The following is a 25,908-nucleotide window of genomic DNA, read 5'->3' as shown; positions in this document are numbered from 1 at the left end:
TATTTAACCGTTATGTACCCCGTTGCATCACCAGACGTATCGATGGTATCGAGGTCTTTCCTCTCTAGATCTTTGAATGCGCGAAAGCAATGAGACTCAAGTTATGGGTAAGGTCGCAAAAGCAAGAAATGGTCACACTTTTCTGTTACTATTCGATTGTATGTTTTGTTAATTAAAATTTCTTGAATTGTTGAAAGTATTTCGGTTTTCAAATTTCTTAATAATTTGGTGACTGAAATTTTAGTCAACAAAAGAATTTAATTCATAGAATAAATAATGTACCATTTTAACAACTTTTCCTTGTCTAAAATAACTATTTGGTTGAGAACTTGGGATTTCAGTATAAAAGTCCTGTAGTAACTTTATTGCCTGCTGGTACCGTTTACTATATATATAGAAGATTATTGTATGGTGCGCTAGTGAGGAAACAGCCGATACAACAGCAAAAATAATTTATTCTGAAATAAATTCATTTAAATTACTAAAGTTTCCTTGCAGTATTTTCCATAAAAGCATTTATATCTGGAGCTAAACCTGTAATGCAAAGTATCCGTAACAACAATGTCCTCCAATAAATTAACATTTTTGCAATTCTAAAACAAAAAATATGATAGTAGAGTTAACAAAAGATCAAATTAGCTGAAACTTACAAAAGATTGACTTCAAACCATAATTTCTTTAGAAAAACTATGATTTTCCTCTTTAATGCTTTTTTATCTGCATCTTCAAAAGCAGTTTTTGCGGCCATTCTAGCTAACACGGAGTATCGATCAATGGGGCAACCATGGTCGTATGAGATAGCTCTAATGGTATTTAAATTTCTACAAGCTCTATTTAATAAACCTTTCCTCAGTTTTATAACTTATTATTGTACCTGACGACCAATAAAAGAGACCTGGGCATTTGTTGCAAACACTCGACAATTTGATCAAATCTGTCACCCGCCAGTTTCCTCATCACCGTTTCTTCTTGTTTAGTCATTGCTGCCTTTAGTTTGAAACCGGTGCTTCGTAGAGGTGCTTGTGTTAAAATTTCAGCAAACATTATATAATCTACTCGAAAAAAGAAATATATTGAATATTAAATTTCCTATTTTCTTATAATACCTCACCATTAACTCCTAAAACCTTAGAATAAATTTTCATGTTGTTGTGATCTCCGAATACTATAGCCTTCCACAAATGACTTAAAGCTGTTCTTTGCTCTTTGGAAACTGTCTGGTACAATCCATGATCCAGGATTACTATTTCATTGTGCCCATTACATCGTCTTACTAGCACTAAATAGAATGTAAAAAGTAAGATGATAGTTTTCATATTTTTTACTTTTCACCATTTCCAGGATGAGGATCTGCATGCACGAATCCAGTTTGAAAAATCTGATGACCAAACGCTTCGAACAATTTATTGTTTATATCAGCCAACGAGAACCCGTTTTCTTTCAATTTTTGAATATCGTTGATTTTGATTCCTTCTGCAAACTCTGTAACTAGCACTCTCTACAGACAAAACAATCTTATCAGAGTAAAGTCTATAACACAAATCACATTACGTTAAATTTTATTTATTACTTACTAAACATTTCATACCGTGTTAGTATATTTCCAAAAGACCTTGGGAACATACACATATTTTAAGTGAGCTAACTCTCTAGCGCATCTCTCTGCGTTATGGCCCTCATTGATAAAATCCAGCTCTTGTTTAAGTGCCTCAACGAAATCGTTCAAAATCCAGGTAAAATCTACTTTGGGGTGCAGCCATGCTCCTATGGTTAAATGGATATTTATCATCCTTACATCACTATCAAGGCGTTTTTGCAGGTCTTCATATTGAACTTTAACTGCCACTTTTTGGCCCTCTTTGGTTGTAGCCAGAAAGACCTTAAAAACAATTTTTGTCATTGTCTTATTGAAAGGCATCTGAGAGCTTACTTGAGCAATACTGGCAGCAGCCAAAGGAGTTACGTCAAAGGTTTCAAACAGTTCTTCAGGTTTCTTGCCGAAATCTTGCTGAAATACTTTGTAAAGCTCTTCTTTGTCTCTTAACAAACACTTGTCCTGAATCAAATTAGTTGTGAGGTGTGTACAAAGATTTGTCTTGTGGAATTACTTGCAAAACTTTCAAAGTCTCAATGTACTCCTTTGGCAATATGTGACTTAAAGAGACCAGGCCTTGGCCTAATTTTATATAGGTTCCTCCATTATGCAAACACCCATCTCTAATGCGTTCCGCGCTTCTTTGATGTATTCTGCTCATCATGAAGTTGTAGTTCAGGGAGTCTTCACTGAGGCCTATCATCGAGAAGTAGTAGTCTACTGATATCGTTAAGCCTATTCTCATGGTCCTAAGAAATTATAAATTTCCGAATTTATAATGTGCCTAAAATTACTTAATTTATACCTGATGAATCTGAGAATTCCTCTTGTCTCCGACACAACTTGACCATCACTGGAAGCATTGCCGAGAGTGACAGCCGCAAGTCCAGCGGTAACTCCGGAAAAGAGATATTTTCGGAGCAAAGGAGTTGACCGTCTCATTAACGTCATCCTGGCTATATTCTTAAATAGTTAATAAAAGTGGCCTAGTTAATTATCCTAAACACAAATGAGAGTAATACTCAATTCATCTTAATATAATCAAGGATACCACCTTCTCTTTATACCCTTTATGTATGATACAAGTGATACGAACTGTGATAAAGCGGCAAGAAAATATTGGTGATTGATAACTGGTCAGTGCACGTTATTTACGGAATATTTTTAAGTAGTTATTGATTAGAGTTTAATACATATTTAAAAACACAACAGCAACTCAATATTTTCAGTTTTTCTTTTATATTTTACGGTATAAGGGTGGTGATTTAATGACTCAGAAGTGATTAAAGGAGTCTCTTGGTAAGTATGGCAGTCTGTTCGTGGGTTTAATCGTACTTATACTCAATTCCAATAAGGTTTAAACCGTTGAATGAGGTTCAATGACATAAATAGTAATGAATATTTTGTTTCGTCTCAGTTGGGTCGCTGGCAGTTCGCCATTTTTACTCAGAAATTGACTTTATGATCAGGCAGCGAAGATGTTTTTTTTTTAATTTATGAACCGTTTTATAACGTTTCGTAAAACGTTCGTAAAAAATTATTAAGTGTGATACAGCAATGAATCTACAATGAAAAGTTGCCTTAAAATCAACAAAAATTTCCCAGGGCCGTACTTAGACAAAAAGTTAATCATTATTTTTTACAGACGAAACACAGCATAGAATGAAACCAAGACTGTCATATTTAAACTTGTAAAAAAAACTGATATAGAATACTGGTTTTAGTTTCCCCCATCTCTTACTATAATCAGAATTTTGTTTTTTCCAAACAGCTTAAAAAAGCCAAAAATAATATCCTAGATCTGTTTTCATCGTGACATTACTCCCTTCAATGCACAATTTTTCCCCCATTTACATAAATTTATTACCGTTTACACTATCTCCACGCCGGACATCCCCCCCTCGGACACACTGTATATTACACAGAGACCAACCCGCACTAACGTATGCCAAATCTTAACTCATTTTTGAGTGCATAAATAAAGTGGATATGTATTGGTGATCCCTTTTCCCCTCTACCCATGAAGCAGCGCCCTCTCACCCCACCATGGTTGTGAGGCGAAACGTAGGGACCATCATCTAAACAAATTGGCGCTGTAGCATTGCGCTTTGCCTTCAGTCGTATTCGGCGACTGGCCTGAATGCAGCTGTGCTTGTCCGTCTGTGTCGCCTTATATTTAAGTGTTTGTCGACCCCTCTAGATTAAGCCACCCTTACCCCGACTGGACTAACCTTTAAGGTAAGCACCCTTAATCACCCAGAAACTAGTTTTGCTGCATGACAACACAAATTCTCGACGTAATTAATTAAAATGGTTGTGAGTTGAGACGCGCATATAGCATAATCAGCTGATGTTTTTTAATGAGCAGGCAATAAAACAACAGCATGACGTAACTTAGACTTAAAATTATGCCTAGATATACAAATTATCGTATAAAATTCACCTCAAATATTTGATTCAAAGTGGTCAAGTTCTTTGTTCACTGTACACCATTTTCGGGCTGCGATCGATGATGTAACTGTACAGGGAGATGCGTGCCAAGTTAAAGTAAGGTAGAGAATTTATCAACTACATGACATAGACAGAGAAAAAATATGCATAGGCCATGCGAAGCTTGCGCGGTATGGCTCATTGGAATCACGGTGCTATTTCCTGTTCCTGGGTGCTCAATGTTCTTTGTTTTTGGGGTTGGCGGAGGTGGAACTATTCTTTATATGATGCGACATTCTTAGCTACATTAGACTCTTAACGTTACAGGAATAGCGTTAGAAAAATAAACGTCTCGCATCCGCTTCCTTATTATTATAATCGTTACCACTCGTTCAGTAATATTCCTGACACCTGCATGTTGTATATCAGAAATCACGTTCAAATTGTTTGCAGTAACATAATATTTGCATATGCTTTGCGTTTGTATTTTAACCATGCAGGGGTGATATTAAGGGAAGGAAAGAGACGGTAAGGTCCAATTATACAGTTACGGTCAAAAGTCGGTTCAGCTGAATCCGTCAGGTCGTTGAAGGACCACATACGAAAAATATTGGTGTCGAAGTAGTTTAACATACATATAACAGTTTGTGAAGACGGTGTCATCCTCAGGAGGTGGCTCAAGCACCAGCCAAACCAACTTTTGAAAAATGATTGCACCACCTTCTCTTAAAAATCTTAAAAAATAGGAATTACTGAATCTGACACCCCTTAGGCCCGGTTTTGTAAGCCCCTGTTAACGTTGTCAGCAAGATAATTTCTATGGAAACTAAGAGATCTGTCCTGATTTCACTGTTTCCATGGAAATAATTTTGTTGGAAGCTACCAGGAGTTTGAAAAACTGGGCCTTTAAGGTTACCCTTGAAATGTCAAATTCAAACAACTTCTCTGAATAAGATCAAAATTATGCGTATTGAAGAAAATACCAGATAGTGTAGAATACAGAGTCATGAATACTAAATTCTCCCATTTGCACTTGAACAATTTAGGGCCAGGGCAAAATATCTATGAATCGAGGTGATTTGAAGGAGAAACAGTTTTTTCTTTATGTTGGATTTCAGATCAAGATCGGCTATTAACCCGTACGGTGCAGCAAATGCTATTTACAAAATACATGCCATTAAGAAAATATACAAAATATTCCTGACTCCTGCAAATATTTGTCTCTTTACTGAATAGGCCTTATGAAGGCATGTACAACGGCCGGCCGAATATTTAATAAGCCTTAAATATCAAGTTCGACATGTTTTAGTAGAACGAGAAAATTACACCTCTAGCCTGCGGTTCAGGACATAAACGTCTCCCTTTGGAAATAATGGCTGTCATAAAATCTCCTGTAGTAATATTCTATTACATCTGTTTATAAACGTGATAAGGTCTATTAATCTCTTCATTTGCAACAAATGCTATCAAGCTTAACAGAACACACTCCATTACTAATAAGTACGTGTATTCTATTAGGCTCTCGCCAATATATCTTCTCCCCGAATAGGTTTAATAAGGTTTCTATATGCATAATAGCCGGCATAGTATTTAGTAAACTTAAAGTACCAGGTTTAACAAGTTTTCGTAGAACATCAATTTGAAGTTACGACGATATTATGGAATTTGTTGTTAATTATTTAGTCATCTAAAGCTACGTAAGTTGGAATTTTTATTCGAAAATAATTATGCCTAGCTCAGGGAAACACTGGAAAGAAACCAAGCGACAGGAACACTTTGAAAAGACAAGAAAACTTATTGAATTTGGCCTATTTTTGCCTTAGCCCTTAGTGTTAAAAAGTTTCTTTTAATAAAATTATTTAAATGGAAATTTTACCCGTGTTGCGGAAAGTATGAATGTTTAGCAGTGCACAAAGCATAGTATCGGACTCGCATATAATAAGCGTCATTCCCCAGGTAAATTTCTACACTCTCAGCGCGCATTGGCCTTTATTAAAAATTCGTCCAAAAATACATTATTGAAAGTTACAAAGTATATTTTTAAAGTCTTAAGTGGCAGCTTCTAAAATGATGCTAATCCTTTCTAGAGTACACATGAAAATAATTTATACTCATTCGATAAAGTTTTAAAAGAATTTGAGTCACGCGCAGCTTTTTCCTAATTTAACCGATCTTGTAATTAGTACCCTACTAGTAAATCCCAGTGGTGTGCATCGAAGTATTCAGCGTCCTAAAAACACTAATACCCGCCCCCACAGGAGTAATGAGGAGTAACATTTGTTACCGCGTCATGTCTCCCCAAGAAAACGTCTCAAAAAATGGGGATTTTGTGAATGCGTAAGTTCCCTCTTTTTCGACATACATATTTTAATTAGGAGAGACGTAGTAGGGCAGAGTCGACGTTGAATATCGCTTCTGTGCAGACGGGTCTTAAGTGATAAATCAAACTTTTAAGTAGGTATCATTATATTATATCCATCAAGTTACACAAGGAGAGTCTTTGTTCAGCTTAATATTGTTTTTTATATGACATACATACGCTTAATTTCCCCATACGCTCCAGAGAATACTATTACGTTTGTTGATATAACGCACATGTTTAAAACTTAATTTTTTTTCTGAAAATCACAGATCAAACACGTGTTCCTCGTTTTTATTCAGATGCTAAACGCGCATGAGATCCCTCGAGATGTCTAGACATATATGTAGGAGATGACTTTAACACCGACACGTAACTGGAACCTTCTCTTTTATAGTGTTTAGCGCCTCTTTTTATTTTAAAACAAAGTTAAATCGTTTTTATTTTGAACTGATTGTTTATTCTAATTTGCAATTAATGTCTTTAAACTACACATAACGCAGTTAACTAAAGAATGATAAGAACCACTGAAACCTGCTTTAGTGCGTAACAAAGAATTCGAAGCTGCTCGTTACAGTTGGGTCATAGCCCACATATCGATGAGTCTAAATATAAACCAAATTTGTAATTTAAACGTGAAAAAGAGGGAGCTGAAGTACCATCAAAACCTGAATCATGTAGACCCTGATGTTCTGGCTCATGTTCAGAGTGATCCAATTGTCAAGCCTGGCCCCCTCAAAGAAAATACAAAATTTAATTTCGAACATAAAACCTCATGTGATTGCTACTCCTCATTTGGTTGACGTCAATGGAAGCTGTAAACTTAGCACGTACAGCCAGCATCTCTCGCTCACTTAAAATGATAATATCTGGCAATAGCTTTAGATAATCGGAACTGAGTTAAGAGGTTTTTGCTTGGTAATTTTCGCTTGTTGCTAATCCTAATTTATAGCTAGTAAGTATAAGAATAAAATTTCGTATATAAGGCCGATAAACAATAAAAGGCCTATAAATAGCCCTAATACTAAAAGACGTTAATAGGATTTTAAATTCGGACTGTAATAGGAGGGTAATTATTGATGAGAGATTGCCTAAATATTTATCCTAAGCGTAATGGAGGGCCCGAGGAAAATTTAGTTGATTTAATTCCCACCGAGCCCAAATGAGTAAACAAATACGGTAGTTTTATTGCATACACACGTTTTCTCATATAACAGTCAGTTGAATGTTTATTGTAGTTTTTTTTTATATTTCCAGAAATATCCAACACAAACCCACTGCAAGATCTTTCAGAGCAATAAGAACCGGAAAAAAAGGCTTCAGTGTTGAATTCTCTTAAAAGTTAGGACAAGAGGTTTGTGAGCAGTGAAGCAGATACTTCAATGTAAGTACTAATTTTATGGATAGAGTTTAACTAGAAAACATCGCATTAATGACAGTCACTAATTCGACGGTTATTCGTCATAGTTCATTCCTTTGAGTAGAGTAACGATTTATAATTCACGTACAAAAACTGATAATCCACAGTATTTGAAGGCACCTTTTGATGTTCGCCGACACTGCTCGCCTTTTGATTTCCTGCATCATGATCTGTCGACATGAATTTTCGACATATATGAACGACGGGTTTGTTGCTGTTTTTAACAGAACGATAATTTTGAAGATTTCTTCTGCCAAGTAGCTCCCTATGATCCCGTCCATTTAACTTTTTTTCAAATGTTTTGCTCTCAGTTTTAAACAATTAAAATAAGAAACCAATACATATGATGAATCACAAAAAAATACCAATAACGTTCACTTCAACGACTTTTTTGAGTTCTGTTGCTGTGAGCAATTTTCATGCACATGCCTTCCTATATTTTGCCAATTTTTTTTATAAATATTTTCCCGTTATTTTTGGACTGGAAGCACGTACGATTCTGACGCAATAAAAATTCAGATTTATTTTTAAAAGTTCTCAACTAATGATTGAAAGGCAATTACAACGATTCTTAAGCTTCGCCATATATGTATGTCCTTAGCTATGTTAAGGCCAATCCAAAGCAGAAAAACTGGGCATCAAGGAGAACTTCCATTTTTACCGTGACAATGACCTGACTAACTCACTGTACCGACTAGAATACCCAGTACTATTGTGCTCTTTCTTGTACTTTGTTTTTGTGCAGTTTCTCTTTATGGATCACCGCTAATAATAGCAATAATTATTTTAGAACAGATAGGTATTAATTGCAAATCGCACTACTATAAAACGCCATATCACGGTAACGGGATTACAGTAAACGCATAAGTCCGACGGTATTTATTTACATTATGCAAATAAGGGCATCGCAATATTTGTAAAAGTCATCGTAAGTAGTGCATATCCTAAACAAACGTGCTAATAATTAAGAGAAAGTACGCAGATTAACGGCATTATCAGCGATTTGTCGCCCACTGTATAATGATTAAATCATTGTTTTATGCTAATTTAATCCTTGGTTAAGTAAATAACAACATTTTGTTTATACATGGCGTTAAGTCAATGCTTGAGTTCAGAATTTTTTTGGAAATCAATAGATTTTTCCAGAACCCACTTTTATCGTTATTGTCAAAATCGTGTTTAATAACAAAGGAAATCCATATCACCTATCAGTTTACGTAAATTCATTCTCATACGCAAAAATGTTATCGTTGTCATTATCAGTAAATATAGAGACGTGTTTGTTATTGATTATCTCAATACACGCGAGGACATAGGTCACAGACGTGGCGAATAGACAGTTGGGCAACTGATAGTTGTTATTTATAAAACTGTAATTAATTGTTAAATCGGAACGTCGCTTAAATTATCAGACGATTGTAATTCAAAATGTATTTAGGTCTGGTGGTCTAAAGTTAACATGGATGCCTTTATCGGCGACGAAGTGGGAACGCCTAGTACATTATTAAGAGAGGATAGTAAAGTGGCATATTGATTGCTACATACGCTGAAAATTTACTTAAATATCTCAAAAAACTGTAAGAACTCTAAAAAGGAAAATCTCGAAATTGTGACAACATACATGACATTTTAATAAATGTGACAATGACAGTTTTCATTCGTTTTCCCTGTTTTTGAGGACAAAATAAACCGGGGAAATTTGGAGCTTTTGCCCTAAAAGATTCAATAGAATCGCGTAAATTTTTGCAACTTATATTTTGAAAACTTTTCCAGTAAATTGATTATTAATTCGAGGTAAAAACGTATATTTATCGTGCAAAGGTCAGACAAGATGAAAACCGGTCAAATCGTAGCGCAATATCAGTAGAACCCGCAGAGATCTGCATTCAAAGTTTCATGACTCATTTTTGTCTGCTGGCACTCCAAAATAGGTCGTTCCACTACTTCCAGCTGGTGCACGAGGCAAGAGATAGGGACAGTCAAGTTATCAAAGATGTACTCACGCATTTATTCAAGTGAACTTTCTACTATATGTAAATATACGTTCGATAGTAGGAGGCATAAATATTCCTTATTTCTTTGATCACTCCGTCTATAAATTGTTTTTCTTTTAATTGCAAATATACAGAGGGATCTTGAAATGCAAATATAGATTGTAGAAGATGTAACGGAGATTATGAGTTGTTAACTATGAGCAGTGTTCGTATGATTGCGATCGTGGAGTGCCCAATAACGCATAAATATGGAGATATGTATGTCTCGCATCCATGTGAAGAGAATACGTAGAAGCTGCCATACTGCATACTCGATCTACTAAACCGAGTAGATTTCACTTACACACTTGATCCCAGTCATCACCAGCGTTACCCAACATTCCTAACCAAACCCAAAAACATTACTCGGCTATCATTGTCTAAATACGGATTACATCCTCATATACATAAATGAATACCCACTGCTCCTTTGTTCCAAGTACAGCAGGACAGCCCGTTAGCGAGCTTGTATGTTAGCAAACAAAGGACAAAGGAGCATGGGAGCGCCTGCGCCGTAGCCTCCAACACAGCAGTGCTAGCCAGCTGGGTGCTTAGCAAAACAGCTGATTACCATCCTCCCTTCCCCTCCTGCACTTCCCAATCTATACGTGCAACGTTGCCAAGCCAAACTCGGAGCGATCGATACTTCAGTTTTGTGTGTATATATGTTTGATTCTTTGTGTTGATGTCTGACCAATGATAAAACAAGTTACACGGTTATTACGGGGTTGATTGGGGCCGCTGAAGGTGTTGACATTGGCGCGGGGGAGGGGTGCAAGGAGCAGTAACGGCAACGCAGCCGTGAGCACACTTGCCTGTATTTGAAGCAACCAAAACATTGCGGTTACGTGATCAGCTGAGCGAGGAGATCTCGATTCTCTCCTCCTGCACTCGTCATTTATCTTTGTTTTTGTTTTTTTTATCGCCGCACACCATAGAGTGACCGCGTTCTAGGTGGTTACCTGCTTTCGAACCTCGAACGCTTTTCATAGCACAAGTTCACGAGAAAACGCGTAATACGTCGCTGTAATAGTTAATTTGGTTTATTTATTTTTGTATTCGCGAAAAAAACATAAATGTAAGTATGAAGTGGTTGTGGGTGTCTTTATGTGTGTTGACGACAGGTTGCGACTAGTTCATTGGCAAAAATTTCCTACGTGTATCAACTTGAATGTGAATCATCAATGTGATGACGTTTCTTGGCTTTCGAAAGAGAAGGACATAAATCTTGAAATTTAAGAAAGGAGCAGGTGTATCAGTCCGCTACCCACTTAAAAAATGGACGTCCTCGAGGGGCATAAAATGCCATTATCGAGTTTGGCTGGAACTGTTGTGATGCTTTTTTTTCCTTAACGGATGGAGAATTGATTATTCTCTTGTCGGGTTTAAGTGGAATAATTTAACTCGGAAAAATCCATGTTGCCTTTAAGTATGCCAACCCTTTACAGTGCGCATTTTGACGCCGATAGAATACAGAATTCTAAGTCTCCACCTTGATATTTCTAAGGAGACTCTTAATTTATTAGCTTTCATTTTCATCAGGTATAGCCTCCGCTCCGTGCTTATTTCTGGTGTAAATGGATGGAAGATTTATTTTAGTGGGGAGGTGCAAAGAATGTGCAGTAAGTAATAAAATTACAATATGGAAATTTACGAGCTAATCTGTTTACATGGTAATAAAATAAAGCATAGAAGTTAACTTAAAAGTGAGATATTTAAAGTAACGCAGCTAAAATGTGAGGTTAAAATAGTTAAACTAAAACTTACTTGCGGAGAGAAATGGCCGAATGTCGTTTTCGACAGGAAGCAAGTGTGCCCGCTTCGACCAGTGCCCCTTCTTTATCAAAAATTGAGTAATAACATTTCAAATTATTTTTGACTTTGATTCTTCATTTAGAGATTGAACAGAAAGGAATATAAAGAAAATAAAAATGACAACATTTTCCTCGTAGTATTTACCTAATCTTTTGCTCAACTAATTCGATTATCTGGTCTCTTTTGTGATTATTTATTTGTGAATGAAGTCGCTATTTTGTAATTCTATTATTTGCTGTATACTCATTTATACTTCTGCATAAAAGCAAAAAAGTCTGAACTTGAATTGTGTATGATTGCGCTAAAGAGGAGACAAAGTTGATAATTTGGCTGATGCAATATTAGGAAACATGCCTGAACACGTCAGACGACATAATTATCTGCTCCAACTACATAATACATATTATTAAGCATTATTTTTAAAACCTGATTTAAACCCACACATGGTTTTGCCAGTTGTTTTGTGTAATTTCTGTGGATTAGATCAGGTTTCCTATTGCTCATAATAAATCTCATTAGGTGTTGAGCAGTTATTGACACTTTGTATCGTGAGTTGTGATTTTTGAGAATATATAGGGTACCGGATAAACAGTACTCTCCCTGATCCAGCAATTTTTCATATTTTTTCGTCATACTTTTTGTTGTTGATTGTAAGCTAAAAAGCAACGAAAAGTCTCAAAAATTACTTTGCCCTGTGGGTTTCGGGATTTCAAGGTTGGTAAATCTCAATTTCTCTGATTATCTTGATATTGTCAAAATTTCCCAAACCTTATAATTTAGCTGTCTGCCGAGCCTCATATTGCGCCTGTGCATATCACCATTTTTTGGTAAGATACCAGGCATGGCTAGATTTAAGTACTTATTATTGTTCTAAACTCGTTTACAGAGCTTCCAAGTTTGTTAATTTTATTGGTTTTCTTTATATGTTGGAAAAAATGTGGAATCTAATCTAAAAACTATCAAGACTTCTAAAAATCTATTCATAAAAATCAACATCCGCATCCAATAGTCACCCTCAAACCGTTGATTAATTCTCAAACTCTCATTTGAATCAGTTTGGAGATCCAAAAGCGTCTCTACAAAGGTCAATGGATTTGCTCATTTAGTTCAAAGAACTAACCCTACGATTTGGCAAAGAAGCATCCCAATTTAGTTTTATTTCAGAAGTTTAAAGGTTTAAGAACGGACTTCTTGGTACGTCAGAGAGAACTTGAATAAGTATTATCTGAAAGTAGCGAAAAGTTTCAAAATTTCCCTAGCCCCATTCGGCTTCAATAGTCTTGTTCATGACCATATCTAAAAAAATTATAATACATCCCAAATTAGTGTTCTAATAGAGCTTTAAGAAACTTCCGAGTAGCCCGGACTCTCCTGATTTGGAATTTAATATTTAATCAAAATCTGGATTAAAATAATAACTCAGAATGCCGAATATAGAGTAGATTTCATAACCTGAAATGACCGAATAACTGCGAATTTTTCAATAAATTCGACTGACCTAAACAGGCATATTCTAAAATCAATATTTATTTTAACAGCCCTGGAATTAAGAGAATGCTCAACCTAACTTCAGTTCAAATACATATTCATTGAATTTTTAAATGCATATTAAAAAAGCTTACTGACCTGAACAGGAATTTAGAATTAACTTGGATTGACCTCAATTTGAGAAAGCTTAAACTACTGACCTTCATCACGTCACACTTCATCACAAATATATCCGATATTTTTGGAACGGTCTGGAGTGGCTTGAATGGACCATTAAGATTTCCCTTTTCCCAACCTTGTAAATAAAATTTCAAGTGTACATACACATACTGAGTGATATAGAAAAAAGAACATCCCGTACAAATGGTTTAATTCAAATAGTTTTTGGTAAATATGTTTCTTATGCTAATATAAGTACATCGTTAAAAAATTTAACAAATTTTTTCGTTAAATCCCGGAAAAAACTTAATAATTAATAAATGTCAGCTTTCCGGGTTGTCTTAGGCACCCCTAAACACGTCTAGACATTGATTTAGTGAGATGATCGATGTCCTTTTGAAGGATACCATTTCAGGGTATCTGTAGGTTATTACAGGACGCCGCAAGGGTTTGTGAGGGATGTGGTAAATTCTGTAACCTTCTACCCGCAATATCCCAGACATTTTCAATTGGTAATAGGTCTGGAGATTGGGGTGGCCAAAGTAACAAATTTATTGAATTTTGTTGGACAAAATCCATTGTAGAATATAATTGAAAAACTGATCGTTTTTAGTATTCATATATAAACAAACAGGCGTTCAAAAAATTATTTAAATCTAATCATTTTTACGGGGCTTTTCTGTCTGTCACGCAGCATATATATTCTATAATGGTATTTACTACGTTATCACTTGTATATTTGCCACTATTGCCATTTTTACATCTAAATCTAATAAAAAACGAGAAAGTTATGCTGCACATTGCTGGACTTGGTACTTAAAGGTCAAGCACGTACAAAATAACACAGGCATAGTACTTTAAAACCGTGATAACGAGAAATTTTGCAGTGTTGCATATGTCTTAATAGGAAATTTGATAATGTGTTTTTTAACTAAATATAACTCCAACAACATGTCTCGCATACCTCACCTTTGCCCAAAAAATACCTCTGTGGGGGGCCAAGAAATATTTTTTTGTTAGTAATGAATGGTAGAACAATCTTCGATAACAAACGAAAAATAAATACAATTTAAACATCAGCCAACGCCAACGATTATTTTCGTCCCTGAACTTTGTCATATATTACATTCGTGCTCAATTTATTTTATAATTAGGTGTAATACTAACCGATCTGCCATATAAGGCTACCCGACCAGCCGCTGCTGCTTTCGAAAAATATTATAATAACAATCTTTCAGGAACTATTAAACGAAGGAATTAATGTTACATTATTTTATTATGTCACTGGATTTCGGCATCGTGTGATGTAAATCAGTGTGCAGGATCGACCTTAACAGCTCATGCGCCCTGGGCGAAATTCTTAATCGCCGCCCGCTTATCCCCCAAGAAAAACTGCCGATCGGCAATGTCAATTCCCCCCGCAGGCCGACACTGCCGGTGTGGGTAATACATTACGAGTGCTGTACCCACTAAAAATTATTGCAATAGTGAAATTTTTATTTATTGTCGATTTTCTTAACTGCGTAATTTACGAATTTTGATATGCCTATCTACATGTTTATGTCGTAGCAGTGGTTGAATGTTTATGTTTCGCATTGTGAGCAGCACGAACTGAGAACTAGGCAAAAGTGTGAGTCGTCGTTGTTGATCGCAAAATTTGTCGCAGTGCATTTCACCTTTAGAAAAAGACCTGCAGGTAAAAAAAAAGATCAACTTCATAACGTTACGCGAAGGTGTGTTCGAGCATTACGAAACTTTCGGCCAGGTTTGCCTCAAAATTGAACTTGTTAACTTTGAGTTAGTCCAAAAATTCCCGATCAATAAACACCGTGTGACGTGCAAATTCTAAAAATACCGATTATTAAAAATAGAAAATATTTCTTGGCTGCAAAAATGATGATTGTAATATGCGAAACGGCACCATTAATTCGTGATGTCGCCTTCTTATCAACGTTAAAACGAAAATAAATGGGTTGAATAAACTGAAAAATATAAGCAATTGCAGATATGCCGATTATTGTGACAAGACAGCATTCATTGAAAAATCTTTGAAGTCTAATTTCTGGTCAATGCATGCAAACAAACACAAAGAACTGGCGTTAACCTACTAACCAATTTAGCCGACTGCGGGTTTTGATTAATCGCCGGCAGCAGTGTAGTTTTTTAATTTATTTATAAGATCCATTACTGCAATTTATGCCATCCACCAGATAATAGCTTTAATTTTAACGTTCGTTTCTAATAATTGATGACTGGCGCAATTTTCATAGCAATAATTGCACTTTCCTTCCTACTCGTGTGAAGAGAAACGTCCCTCTTATTGGGAAATTGGTCGGATGAAAGTGTTAAATTGCACTTCATGATATCGGTAAATCTAGGAAATCCCAAAATGTCTAGGACGAACTAGGAAGTCACATTGAACGCCTCAGAATCAAAATATAAATTTGTTGAGTCATTAAGTAGGTGTAAGCAACGCAATCTGGGACAGCCAGCATGATTTTTTTATAGTGCACGCTCAATATTCATAGCGCAAATCATTTTATTGTCGACAGTTCGGAACTGTTTTTGCAAGTTTCAAGGCTCATTATGGCTCATTAGTAGGCATATCGTGAGTCAGTTCCACATTACAATAATTTTTATGCCTTCGATAAGCGTGTTTGATTTCACTACGGGGTGGTAGGATGTGAAGAAACCCGAAAAGAAAAAATCGCATGCAACTTTTGGGTTTTAACTGGGCAACTGTGCTTATCAGCGTTAAACAACATTAGGTACACAATCGCGCTTTCACCTCTAGTCTTAAAACGTATTGTTTCGCCACTCGTGAACTAGTCGCAGGTGCAAAAATACATTTCAATAAAATTATAATAATTTATCAATACTCTGCCCAGGAATGTGTGTCAAGAGCAGCGATTTTTGCATTCGACACTAATTATTTGCAATAAACCTTGCAAAAATAATACTTTTTACCGTTCATTGCTCGGAACTATTTTTTCTTAAACTGTTTCAGACCATGCTCCAACATTTGGCAAGCTATCTTTTAGGCGGCACTACAACCACCAGCAGTGGCACCGCTGGAGGGGTCATAGAGGGCGACAACAGCAATAGGGTAAGCCGCCCTTCTTTTGTTGTCAGTTTAGTTCTGAAACCCCGGTTAGGTGACGCTTCGTACGACTGACCACGACGATGGCTGGACAATGGTGGACCGCGACTCGGAGGGGAACTCCGATGCCTATTCATCCGAGGAAGAGGACAACGTCAGCGACAGCGGGCTGCAACGAGTACGACTGGAACGAGCCAGCTCGAACGATTCACTCAGTCACGCGAACACCATCGACATGGAGGAGAGCTGGTTCGTTACTCCACCTCCTTGCTTCAGTTCGCAAACAGGTTTGTATGTTTTCTTTAGACACTAGGTGCATCTGCCTTCTTCCGATCGAAAGAAATAAGGAAAAAATTTAAATGAAGGTACAGAACCTATTATTGTTATCCTCTCTGTAGAGATACCTACGACGTTTCATAAGGTGGGTATGTAATGAAGAAAGAATATCTTGAAACATGGATAATCAATTCATAATACAATCTGTATTTTTACGTACTGCATTATATTCATTTTATTTTCTTATACTTTAAGGTAATTTTAATATCTTTAGTAATGCGCTGAAAGTATCATCTAAAACCGAAATTGCCGGAATTTCCATAAGTTTTATTTGATAATGTTTTAAATTTGATTAAACTGATATGAAGCAGACCTCACCTGTTTACATATCGAGAACAAAACTATGCTACTCCTAACCTGTTTTCTTCAAACGAAAATTCAAGTTATCAACTTTTTAAGACGTCATAAGGTCTTGTGATCGATTATATTGTTTGTCGGTTCGTCGGATCACAGATGCATAGAACATACAGTGTGTGTCCTGATCGGTGAAACGGCTCTTGCACAAGGTAAGCCCATTATCGCTTTAAATTGATTTTTGAGGAGTTTAGCCTTATGTAGGACTAAATGTGTGTGTAATGTCCACCATATTTTTAATTATAAAAAATGAAGTATGTATGTGACCAAAGTGTCTTTTATGTTCAGAGTGTTTCAAAACATGTGTCGGAAAATGAAGGGCGTGATCTTTGGCCGGTTATAAAGAAAAAGCTCCTATTAGCATGGGTTCGAAAATGGTGCGTTAATAAAAACTGTTTTTGTTGTAACGAGCCAAAGAATTATGCCCGTCATTTTCTGGCACATCTTTCGAAATACCCTGTATAGTAGCAAATACAAAAAGAGCTCGCAAATTAAATAAAAAATGTTGCTTTTCAAGAGTCGTTTCACCTACGCGGTACACCTATATATGATTTTAAATGCAATTCTTGTTGAGACATTTAATTTCCACTGAAAGGCCCAGTCCACATACGAACATCACCCCTGGAGAACCTGTTAATCGAACATCCATCGATGAGCGTGTACCAACGTACCGGTAGCCGCCATCCGCGTCTCATCTCTCCCGCTCCTTCAAACCACAGTGAAGACGTGGAAGCTGAGGAGTTGGTAATGGACGACAGCGTCTTGGAAGTGGACATGGAACCACCTATGGTGGTGTACCGGTTATCGCGTACCACCCCTCAGCGCACCGGTACTACAGTGCATTTCAAGGAAATGCAGGTGGTGAGACATCGCCAAGCACAAAAGGTTTGTTGTAACGGTGATTTTACTAGAGGGATTTATGGGGATTCTTGTTTCTGCAGGTGCAAATCAAAAAGTTGGCCCAACAAACTGCACGCGGACACTTGAAGCGTGCGAACAAGGCTCGTGAAGTGAACGGTCGCAACTACAATCCGCGCCGCAAGGAGCGCAGTCAAGGTACGAACCGTTCGCATGCCAGCAATAACCGCAAATGTTAAACGAAGTTTGCGATTGATCTCATTGGAATCTGATGACGAAGGGAGAGGGCGAGTTTAGATTAGGTTCTCATCACTGGGGCGTCTTTTAAGCGTAATTTCAGGCAAGGGAAAGGACTAAAATGTGCTTTCTGGTAGCTACGGAGTTCGGGACAAATCCTTACCAAAATTGTCGGAACTTGTTCCGAACTCGACTGCTACCTCAACCTAATGCTCCGCAACGTTCTCTTTAAATGGGAAAGCTGGCTAAGTTAAGGGAAAGGTTTCACGGCCGAAGAGTAGCCGTAAGTCAACCACAAAAGTACCTGGTTAATTAAGTTCAGTGTGTGTGTGTGTGTGTAAAATAAAGGAATATCTTATTAAACTGCTTGCAATGTTTCGAGATAAGGGTAATTAGAAATTTTTCATAGGGAAAACCTTAAATTCGTGGTTCAGTTTTACCATTTAAATGAGTTTTTAACATCCTCTGTATCTAAAAAAATTCTACTAAACATAAAAATTGAAAAATACTTCAATATCCTTAACTTTGCTTAGAAAACAAATTAAATCAGCACCGAATTCTTTAGGCTCAGTAAGGTAACTATCAATGGCAGAAACGTGGTCAAACTTAATCAATCGGGTTATCCTGTATTTAGTAAATTTGGTATTTAAGGTTTTAAGAACAAAAATTGCTGTACCTGAATTTTCATAACTTTGACGAAGTTACATGCATTGGATTGTTGTTGTAATTTCTTGGCCTTCCAATAACCTTTTCACAAATTTTCGTTTGCAAATCCATTCATATTATACCCGAACCAACACCCCGCTGTGACAAATTTCATTAGGCCTCAACACCTAAGTTCAATTCTCTCTGAAGCGCTCTTTAACTTAGCCGGTGCAACTTCTTGCCCTAAATTCTTGTTAATAAAAAAACTGTGTGTTCAGTAGGCTTATATTTCTCCCAAAAAAATCCCATCGCCTATTTAAGTATATTATACAAGTTCTCTCCGGACCTACTATCTTGTTGAAATGTATTTTAGCAAAATGTCTCATATTTGGCGTATGGGGATATAAATTAAAAAATCCTGCGTCAAAATCATCTGTATCTCGGTAATAGGTCTGTAGGGAGCTAATAGATGTAAAGCGCAATTTCGAATAAAGAGGTTTTTGAGGCACCGTAGTGTGTTCATATTAAACGATTAAAATTAGCATGCTTTCAATGATATATGTGTATATTAGAATGTTGCGGACATAAGTAGTTTCTAAAGATTTTATTATTTATTTTAATATTATTAATTGTGTTAAAAAATTAAGCACTTTTCATTGGTAGATTGTAGTTTTGAAACATGGAATAGAAAACTTTAAAAAAATTCTAAAACCGGAAAATACTGCCGATTTTTTGGCCCAGTTTATGTTTTAACCTTAAGTGCATGTATTACATTTTAAAATCACATTACTCTTATTATTATTATGATTATAAAATATTTATAATTTTATTTTATTTATTGCAACTGGGCATTGAATTGCAAAGTTAGGTCAGTTTAATTTAAACTTGTACATATTACCCGAGTAATGTGATTGACCTTTATGTAAATAAATATTTAGGAAACAGCTAGAGTATCCTAATTCGTTTAATTACAAAAGCAAGAGGATATATTTTATTATAATATTATTTCACGCATTATAATCGAAAATACCTTTTACGAAAACTAGCAACTTATAAATATTTAATCGTAAGTAACACTAACAAAATATTCACTTGTATAGTTTGTAAAACCAAATTAGCAGTAACCGTTTCTTAGATAATGTGAAAATCATCAGAGCAATCTGTGATAAAAAGTATTTTTCTAGCCCCACTTGGTAAAAGGTATTTTCTATCATCAGAGCAGTAGTTATTACCTCATGACGTTTGCCATTTGAGTGTTTCTTCAAAATTGCTGTGACTGCACCGTTCGCTAAAGGCCTATACTGGGCTTGACAATAGCTAGCAAAATATAGTTCGGAAGAGAACTTTTCAGCCAACTATTCTTCTAGTACTAATCGTAGGTGTCGAGTTTGGTATAATAAATAAATAAAAGTAAAAAGTACAAAAACATGCTAATTTAAGACACTAGTACTATTAAATTTTAACACACTGCGTATTGGGCTTTACAAAGAAGTAGGAAAAATAATATTCTTTACAGTGCATACATACCTCTTTGTGTCCTAGTTAATTTTTGAACAATAATGATTGCACCCGCGCCCTATTACCCCTCAAATATTTTACTGTTGTAAAATAAGAACACTTAGTTCTACGTGGTTCTACCCTCGTGTCGACACAAATACTTGATACTTAAATGAATCTTGTAGGGGTAACATACAAGAGAAACCTATAAAAACCCATACCATTTGTTGCTTGTAAATTAAATAAAGCTATGTATGGCGCACGAATAGATGTTAGTTTGTATAAATCAGAAGTATCTGTGGTTTAAGAAAAAATGGGAAATGTGTATTTAAATTGTCGACTAATTTTTCTTTTGTTGGATAAATATCTTTATGTCTAGAACGCATCCACGACTGTTACTTGATTTAGGGATGTATGCGGTTTTGATTTGAATAGATGACAGTTTTTGTGGTGTACTTTAAAAGCTAATAATGATTAGAATGATACTGAGAAAATGTTATAAAAAGTTTAAAAATAAAAAGTACTTATGTTAAAAGTGGCTTTTTGTCAATTTACTACTACATTCACCAAGGTTATAGGGGCTTCAAAGATCAACGGTCACACAAACAATATTTATAGACAAATGAACATTGATATCGATAAAAGGAGGAAAAACATTTTTCTGCTGAACGATCACATCAAAAACACGCATAAGCTCGAGTACTCACCGAAATGTTAAAATTCCGCAAATTGTTTCACAAAAAATGTTCTATAGTTGGAATGATCCACGTCAAACCGCTACCTGGTGTGTATACAGAACTTGATACTGATAATTCAACTTAATTTGCTTTTTTTTAATCTTTCCATGTTTTATCAACTGATAAGTAAAGATGCATCTGTTTACAAAATTACTGCTTGTGTAAATACATATATTATTATAACATTTTTTTAGGAACTCCTCTATTTCAAAACAACATAGACCGTATAGTAGAAGATGCATGTACTGAAACCGAAATTTATTTAAAACATAATTTGGTAATTGAATTCTTTAATCAAATAACCAATTTCAATCGAAATTAAAATATTTCAAAACAGGATGGCATAATCGTTGAAAACATGCACGACGTACCCTATATCCAATCCTCCAATTTCGGACCAGAAATAACGGCTACCTTAACTAGGGTTTGCGTGGAAATTCGAAAACTTGTCCCAAAAACAGTTCCATGTGGAATTCAGGTCTGTTCCTGTTTCTGAACAAATAAACTTGGAATTCATTACGCTGCGATAAAAAATAAGGTGCTGTCTTGTGGAAACAACGAAGCACTTGCAATAGCCAAAGCCTGTTCTTTCAACTTCATCAGAGCTGAGGGCTTCGTTTTCAGTCACATTGGGGACGAAGGGTTTACAGACGCAAACGCTGGAAATTTGCTCAGATACCGTAAACTCATCGAGGGTGAAGATATTTTGGTTTTCGCTGATATTAAGAAGAAACATAGGTAAATACTGGTGGTAAAGATTAAATTTTAAACATAAGGGACTAATGTCTTTCAGCTCTCATACAATAACAAATGACATATCCCTGGTAGAAACTGCACAAGCGGCAGAGTACTTTCTGGCAGATGGTTTAATTCTAACTGGAACCTCTACGGGAATACCAGCGAAAGTTAATGAGTTACTTGAGCTAAAAAAAAGCTCAAAGTTGCCAGTATTAATCGGGTCAGGCGTAACAGCAGAAAATTTGATTAAGTATAAAACTGCGGACGTTTTAATCATAGGATCTCATTTCAAAGAAAAGGGTTTATGGAACAATAGAGTTGACCCTGAAAGGGTTAGGGAGTTTATGGGAAAGGCAAGGGATGTACTTAGTTGTACTGATTAATTAGCCAAATAGTTTGATTTTATGTAAAAAAAACGGCAACAGAAGGAACCAATGTTTGTTTATTTAACTAGCAACTAGAAGTCTTTTATTCCAATATTTGTTATCCAATACTATAACATTCGACAACGAAAATGCCTATTAAATCATTATGTTTGTAGTCTTAGATTAATAGCCACAATGCTTCTGTCTTAATTCGCAAATTATTCTTGACAATTAAGGAGACTAAATCCTCTAAGACAAATATTGACAGCTTCCCCTTCTTAGTAGAAAAACTTAAATATTGTGCCGTTCATAACCGTTAATTCATAGTGATAGGCATTAACTATTTTCTGCAAGAGGTCATGGAGAGGAATAAAATACCTCTTCGTGATATATGCTTAAGATTCCAAACTACGTAAACACTATGAAATAAAATATAAACAAATAAAGGAAATATCCCACTCTGGGTAAAAGGAGATCTTAAATGAGTAATTTATGTGATTTTGAAAATCACAATGTGTTGTCACACGTTCAATGGAGAGTATTAAAAGAAATTTTACGTGATCATAAATATATCCTATAATGGCATGGTGAGATCTCTCACCTGACACAGTTCCTAATAGATTATGAATGTTTCCAAGGAGAATTTGTAAAATAAATTCTGAAACAGGTTGATCCTGCAGGGAAGACACAGATGACCCAAAGCATGCCCTTTATCTGTGCTTAAAATGGTAAAACAAATGAAAACGACTTGATGGAATAGGTATTGACACTAGCAAATATGATTAAGGAGTGATTGAAAACGAGAAAAAGTTCAAATTGGTGGGAACTTATGTAGAAGAGATGCTCACTGCAAAGGAACAAAACAAAAGAAATTAATAGAACAGATACAATCATTCAAAAGGTGTAAGAAATCTTTAAGTAATGCGAAACGGCAATACCAAGAACCCTGTGCTAGGGCTTTATGATGCTAAAAGTAGTAGTCCTTTTAAAAATTTCCCCACCATAAGAAAACAAAAAGGTCCTCAAAAGTTCCAATCAGCAATATTTTTGCTAATAATTGCTGAACAAATTAAAATTATAAATATTAAACATAAACATTGTAGGTACAAATTGTAACTGTGATGAGACATAATTATCTCTGACATACCTACAAAGAATTACCTTTAATTCCCAAAAATCCTTTTATAGAAGAACCTAAGTTCTTAAAAAAACTACCCATTTTGCTAACATTTTGATCCTCCTGTTTATGACCAAAAACAAACACGTCAGTCCTTTCGTCTAAATGTAAATTGTCATTTTTGGGCAAAAGTGCCATCCTGCCTAGTCCCGAATTTGCCATTTTCTGCGTCTCCATACAATTTATACCCGAATATCCTCCACTTGAAAAATTAGTGGTATCCATTCGAGGAAAAGTCTCGTTTAAATACCGCGTTTCAGGATTGCTTTCCAATTTTATAGGCGTAGAATTACAGGCCGAACGTATAGGCCGCCTTGAAGAAATTCTACTTCTGAGCCTAGGTGATGCTGGATCATCCTCAACTACCTGTAATTTGTCTTATAGCAAATAATATGAAATACTCAACACTCAAATACTAACAATCTTCCTCTTTTTTAAAGGCTGCCCAGGGCTTATTCCTACTTCGTGATATTCATTCAAGTCTTTTCGTTTGACTGGTCGTCTATTAGAGCTCTCTTTTCTTAAAGTTTTCCTGAAAATTCCCTAATAGAAATTAAAAACAAATTTCAACTTTTAAACATTCACACCTGTCTTCTAAATAATTGTCAATGGCCTTTTTTATGTCTTCAATCCAAGCCAACATTTCACTTAACTGATCATGATACAGAATGAGTTCTTCATCTTGACAGTTAATTTTTAAACATCCTTTATCTAGAATCTAACAGAAACTAATTGAATATTTCCAAATCAAAGAGGGACAGTTGCTGCTCACCTCAGTGACTTTACACTTGTTTAAAGGCAAGATGCAATAGGTTTTCAAAGAGCCAATAATTAAATCTTTACTTTTCATCTTGTTAAACATTATTATATCATTCATTAAAACAACATATAATTTCTCACTATGACCATTTTGTTTGATAGACATTTTGTGAAGGATTCCTTCTTTTTTTAGTCTTCGGCCTGTGGAAATTAATGAACAAATGACGAAAAATTTTTAAATATTGACTAATAACCTGGCATAATAATATTAGGGTCGCCACTACGCAGATAGCGCTGTAACTCTAAAAGTCTTTGGGCATTCTCTTGTTCCTCAACTACATTATTAATGTGACTGGCTGCTTCATCTATTTTATCCATGCAGTCTAAAAAATTGAAAAGTTTTTTACCCAGATACAAGAAAAAAAGGTAATATGAAGCTCTTTAAAGGAAATTTCTTCATTTTAATTAGATAATCTTCCAATCCAAAGAAAAATCTGTAACATGTTAACATTTTCTTTCTTTCTTACCTCTTATTAGTGCAAAATTTTTGTCTTCAGGTGTGCTCAACTGAAACAATTGATTTAACAACAATTTATACCTTGGAACTCTTTGAATAGGTGCAATTAACAATGCTGAAAGCTTGCTCTGCACTTCAGGTCTGGTTTCCTGATTCTCCACAAACTTTGCAAAATTTGGATTGCAACTACGTGCATTCTATAACAATAAAACTTAATATTATTTGCAGCCTTTAAAATAAATACCTACCTGTAAAATGGTAATGCTTTTCCGAAACTCATAGGCATACACAGAGTAAAGCTTTAAAAAAGGAGCCATCTTGGAGAATGCATTTATCACATTATCAAACCCCTTATCCAACTTATTAAGCAGCTCCTTATTTATCTCATAAATGGTGTTTATATTCCCAAATAAAATCTCGTAATGATCAGGCTTTAACAATTTTCGTTCCATTGTAGGCTTCATGAAAAAGTTGATAATGATTTCTAGCTGCTGTATGTATTTAATTTCACTGTTAACAATCTCTAATAGGGCTTTCTCTCGGCTGAGATTTAGAGTCTCTTTCTCAGTTTTATACTTAATTTCATCAAGACCGGCAAAGACCCACTTTCTAGTTTTTGACGTCAAAATATTTCTTTCATTTATCACTTTTTTTAGCTCTGAAGCAAGTTCCAAGTTGGGTTTTGGAGTGCTTGGACTGGAGTCCTGTTCATTAATATTTTGATTAACAGATTTTAGGATTTTCTTCCCTCTGTAGCCTGAATATTTTGCTAAATCTTTCGGGGTTAATGGGGCTAATTTTATCACTACTACCGGGCTAAAAGAGTGAGTTGTAGAGGGGGTTCCTGAAGGAGTGTTCATTGTGAAGAACTACGGTGAGAAAAGCTTGCTACTTTAACTAAACAACAAAACAAGGCTGGCTGCTAATAGCTGGATGTATATAAGATTTAAATTATTAAGAAAAACAATTAAAATATTAATAATATTTTTACTTTCCGTTTAAATTTAAATTTAAATATAACAAAAAAAAACGGACGCGAAGAAAAGGGCGATATTAAGAGACGAGACAGTGACTAATATGTTAGTGACAGGATAAGAATAAATAGAGTACTGTGAATTACTCTTTAAGCTCCAAAAATGACACTTTCAAATATTGCTACTCTTTAAAATGGAATCTTGTATCCAATTTCAAATTATTTACATTAACTTTTAATTAGGAATATCAAAATTGATGCATACTGAAGTAATAATAGAAAGAAAGGAAGTATGGAACCATATAAATAAGATAATC

At 35.4% G+C, this 25,908-nt stretch overlaps 4 protein-coding genes across 8 annotated transcripts; 2 read left to right on the top strand and 2 right to left on the bottom strand.

The window, feature by feature from the left end:
- Positions 1 to 435: 435 nt before the first annotated feature.
- Adck5 (aarF domain containing kinase 5) lies at positions 436 to 21,056 on the bottom strand. 4 transcript variants are annotated; one of them, XM_066292905.1, is made up of 10 exons: positions 21,033 to 21,056; positions 2,400 to 2,557; positions 2,109 to 2,343; positions 1,931 to 2,056; positions 1,589 to 1,879; positions 1,333 to 1,498; positions 1,112 to 1,279; positions 875 to 1,052; positions 651 to 821; positions 436 to 593 (listed from the first exon to the last, which is right to left on the bottom strand). In XM_066292905.1, the coding sequence occupies exons 2-10, from the start codon at positions 2,543 to 2,545 to the stop codon at positions 482 to 484; spliced, it is 1,593 nt and encodes a 530-aa protein (XP_066149002.1). In that variant the 5' UTR covers positions 2,546 to 2,557; positions 21,033 to 21,056; the 3' UTR covers positions 436 to 481. The 4 variants fall into 4 exon arrangements, with proteins under 4 accessions (XP_066149002.1, XP_066148999.1, XP_066149000.1 ...); XM_066292902.1 differs by lacking the exon at positions 21,033 to 21,056 and adding an exon at positions 4,038 to 4,264; XM_066292903.1 differs by lacking the exon at positions 21,033 to 21,056 and adding an exon at positions 3,462 to 3,589.
- TP53INP (Tumor protein p53 inducible nuclear protein) lies at positions 3,686 to 20,860 on the top strand. 2 transcript variants are annotated; one of them, XM_066292912.1, is made up of 6 exons: positions 3,686 to 3,832; positions 7,641 to 7,767; positions 16,306 to 16,404; positions 16,454 to 16,685; positions 17,684 to 17,973; positions 18,030 to 20,860. In XM_066292912.1, exons 3-6 carry the CDS (start codon positions 16,309 to 16,311, stop codon positions 18,183 to 18,185), a joined length of 774 nt encoding a protein of 257 aa, XP_066149009.1. In that variant the 5' UTR covers positions 3,686 to 3,832; positions 7,641 to 7,767; positions 16,306 to 16,308; the 3' UTR covers positions 18,186 to 20,860. The 2 variants fall into 2 exon arrangements, with proteins under 2 accessions (XP_066149009.1, XP_066149010.1); XM_066292913.1 differs by lacking the exons at positions 3,686 to 3,832; positions 7,641 to 7,767 and adding an exon at positions 10,660 to 10,914.
- LOC136344968 (uncharacterized protein F13E9.13, mitochondrial) lies at positions 20,947 to 22,231 on the top strand. The gene is made up of 5 exons (XM_066292911.1): positions 20,947 to 21,109; positions 21,257 to 21,339; positions 21,400 to 21,540; positions 21,601 to 21,800; positions 21,856 to 22,231. The coding sequence occupies exons 1-5, from the start codon at positions 21,037 to 21,039 to the stop codon at positions 22,181 to 22,183; spliced, it is 825 nt and encodes a 274-aa protein (XP_066149008.1). The 5' UTR covers positions 20,947 to 21,036; the 3' UTR covers positions 22,184 to 22,231.
- Positions 22,225 to 25,867, bottom strand: RhoGEF4 (Rho guanine nucleotide exchange factor 4). Its single transcript, XM_066292901.1, has 7 exons — positions 24,867 to 25,867; positions 24,629 to 24,815; positions 24,356 to 24,484; positions 24,115 to 24,302; positions 23,930 to 24,060; positions 23,763 to 23,874; positions 22,225 to 23,708 (listed from the first exon to the last, which is right to left on the bottom strand). Exons 1-7 carry the CDS (start codon positions 25,476 to 25,478, stop codon positions 23,313 to 23,315), a joined length of 1,755 nt encoding a protein of 584 aa, XP_066148998.1. The 5' UTR covers positions 25,479 to 25,867; the 3' UTR covers positions 22,225 to 23,312.
- Between the last annotated feature and the right edge of the window lie 41 nt (positions 25,868 to 25,908).

Source organism: Euwallacea fornicatus, chromosome 18 (assembly GCF_040115645.1).
Source record: "Euwallacea fornicatus isolate EFF26 chromosome 18, ASM4011564v1, whole genome shotgun sequence".
NCBI classification, from domain to species: Eukaryota; Metazoa; Arthropoda; class Insecta; order Coleoptera; family Curculionidae; genus Euwallacea; species Euwallacea fornicatus.
This window is presented reverse-complemented; position numbering and strand designations above follow the sequence as displayed.

Excerpts from the sequence above, each read along its gene's own strand:
- TP53INP (XM_066292912.1), top strand. The coding sequence starts at position 16,309 with ATGCTCCAACATTTGGCAAGCTATCTTTTAGGCGGCACTACAACCACC. Across the intron at positions 16,405-16,453 it reads AGGGCGACAACAGCAATAGG|GTGACGCTTCGTACGACTGA; the intron begins GTAAGCCGCCCT and ends AACCCCGGTTAG. Across the intron at positions 17,974-18,029 it reads GACATCGCCAAGCACAAAAG|GTGCAAATCAAAAAGTTGGC; the intron begins GTTTGTTGTAAC and ends TTGTTTCTGCAG.
- RhoGEF4 (XM_066292901.1), bottom strand. The coding sequence starts at position 25,478 with ATGAACACTCCTTCAGGAACCCCCTCTACAACTCACTCTTTTAGCCCG. Across the intron at positions 24,303-24,355 it reads CCCTAATATTATTATGCCAG|GCCGAAGACTAAAAAAAGAA; the intron begins GTTATTAGTCAA and ends TAATTTCCACAG. Across the intron at positions 23,709-23,762 it reads CTTTAAAAAAGAGGAAGATT|GTAGTTGAGGATGATCCAGC; the intron begins GTTAGTATTTGA and ends GACAAATTACAG.
- LOC136344968 (XM_066292911.1), top strand. The coding sequence starts at position 21,037 with ATGTTAAAATTCCGCAAATTGTTTCACAAAAAATGTTCTATAGTTGGA. Across the intron at positions 21,340-21,399 it reads TTTATTTAAAACATAATTTG|GATGGCATAATCGTTGAAAA; the intron begins GTAATTGAATTC and ends ATTTCAAAACAG. Across the intron at positions 21,801-21,855 it reads GATATTAAGAAGAAACATAG|CTCTCATACAATAACAAATG; the intron begins GTAAATACTGGT and ends AATGTCTTTCAG.
- Adck5 (XM_066292905.1), bottom strand. The coding sequence starts at position 2,545 with ATGACGTTAATGAGACGGTCAACTCCTTTGCTCCGAAAATATCTCTTT. Across the intron at positions 1,880-1,930 it reads CTGCTGCCAGTATTGCTCAA|GTCTTTCTGGCTACAACCAA; the intron begins GTAAGCTCTCAG and ends ATTGTTTTTAAG. Across the intron at positions 1,499-1,588 it reads TTTGGAAATATACTAACACG|AGAGTGCTAGTTACAGAGTT; the intron begins GTATGAAATGTT and ends TTTTGTCTGTAG.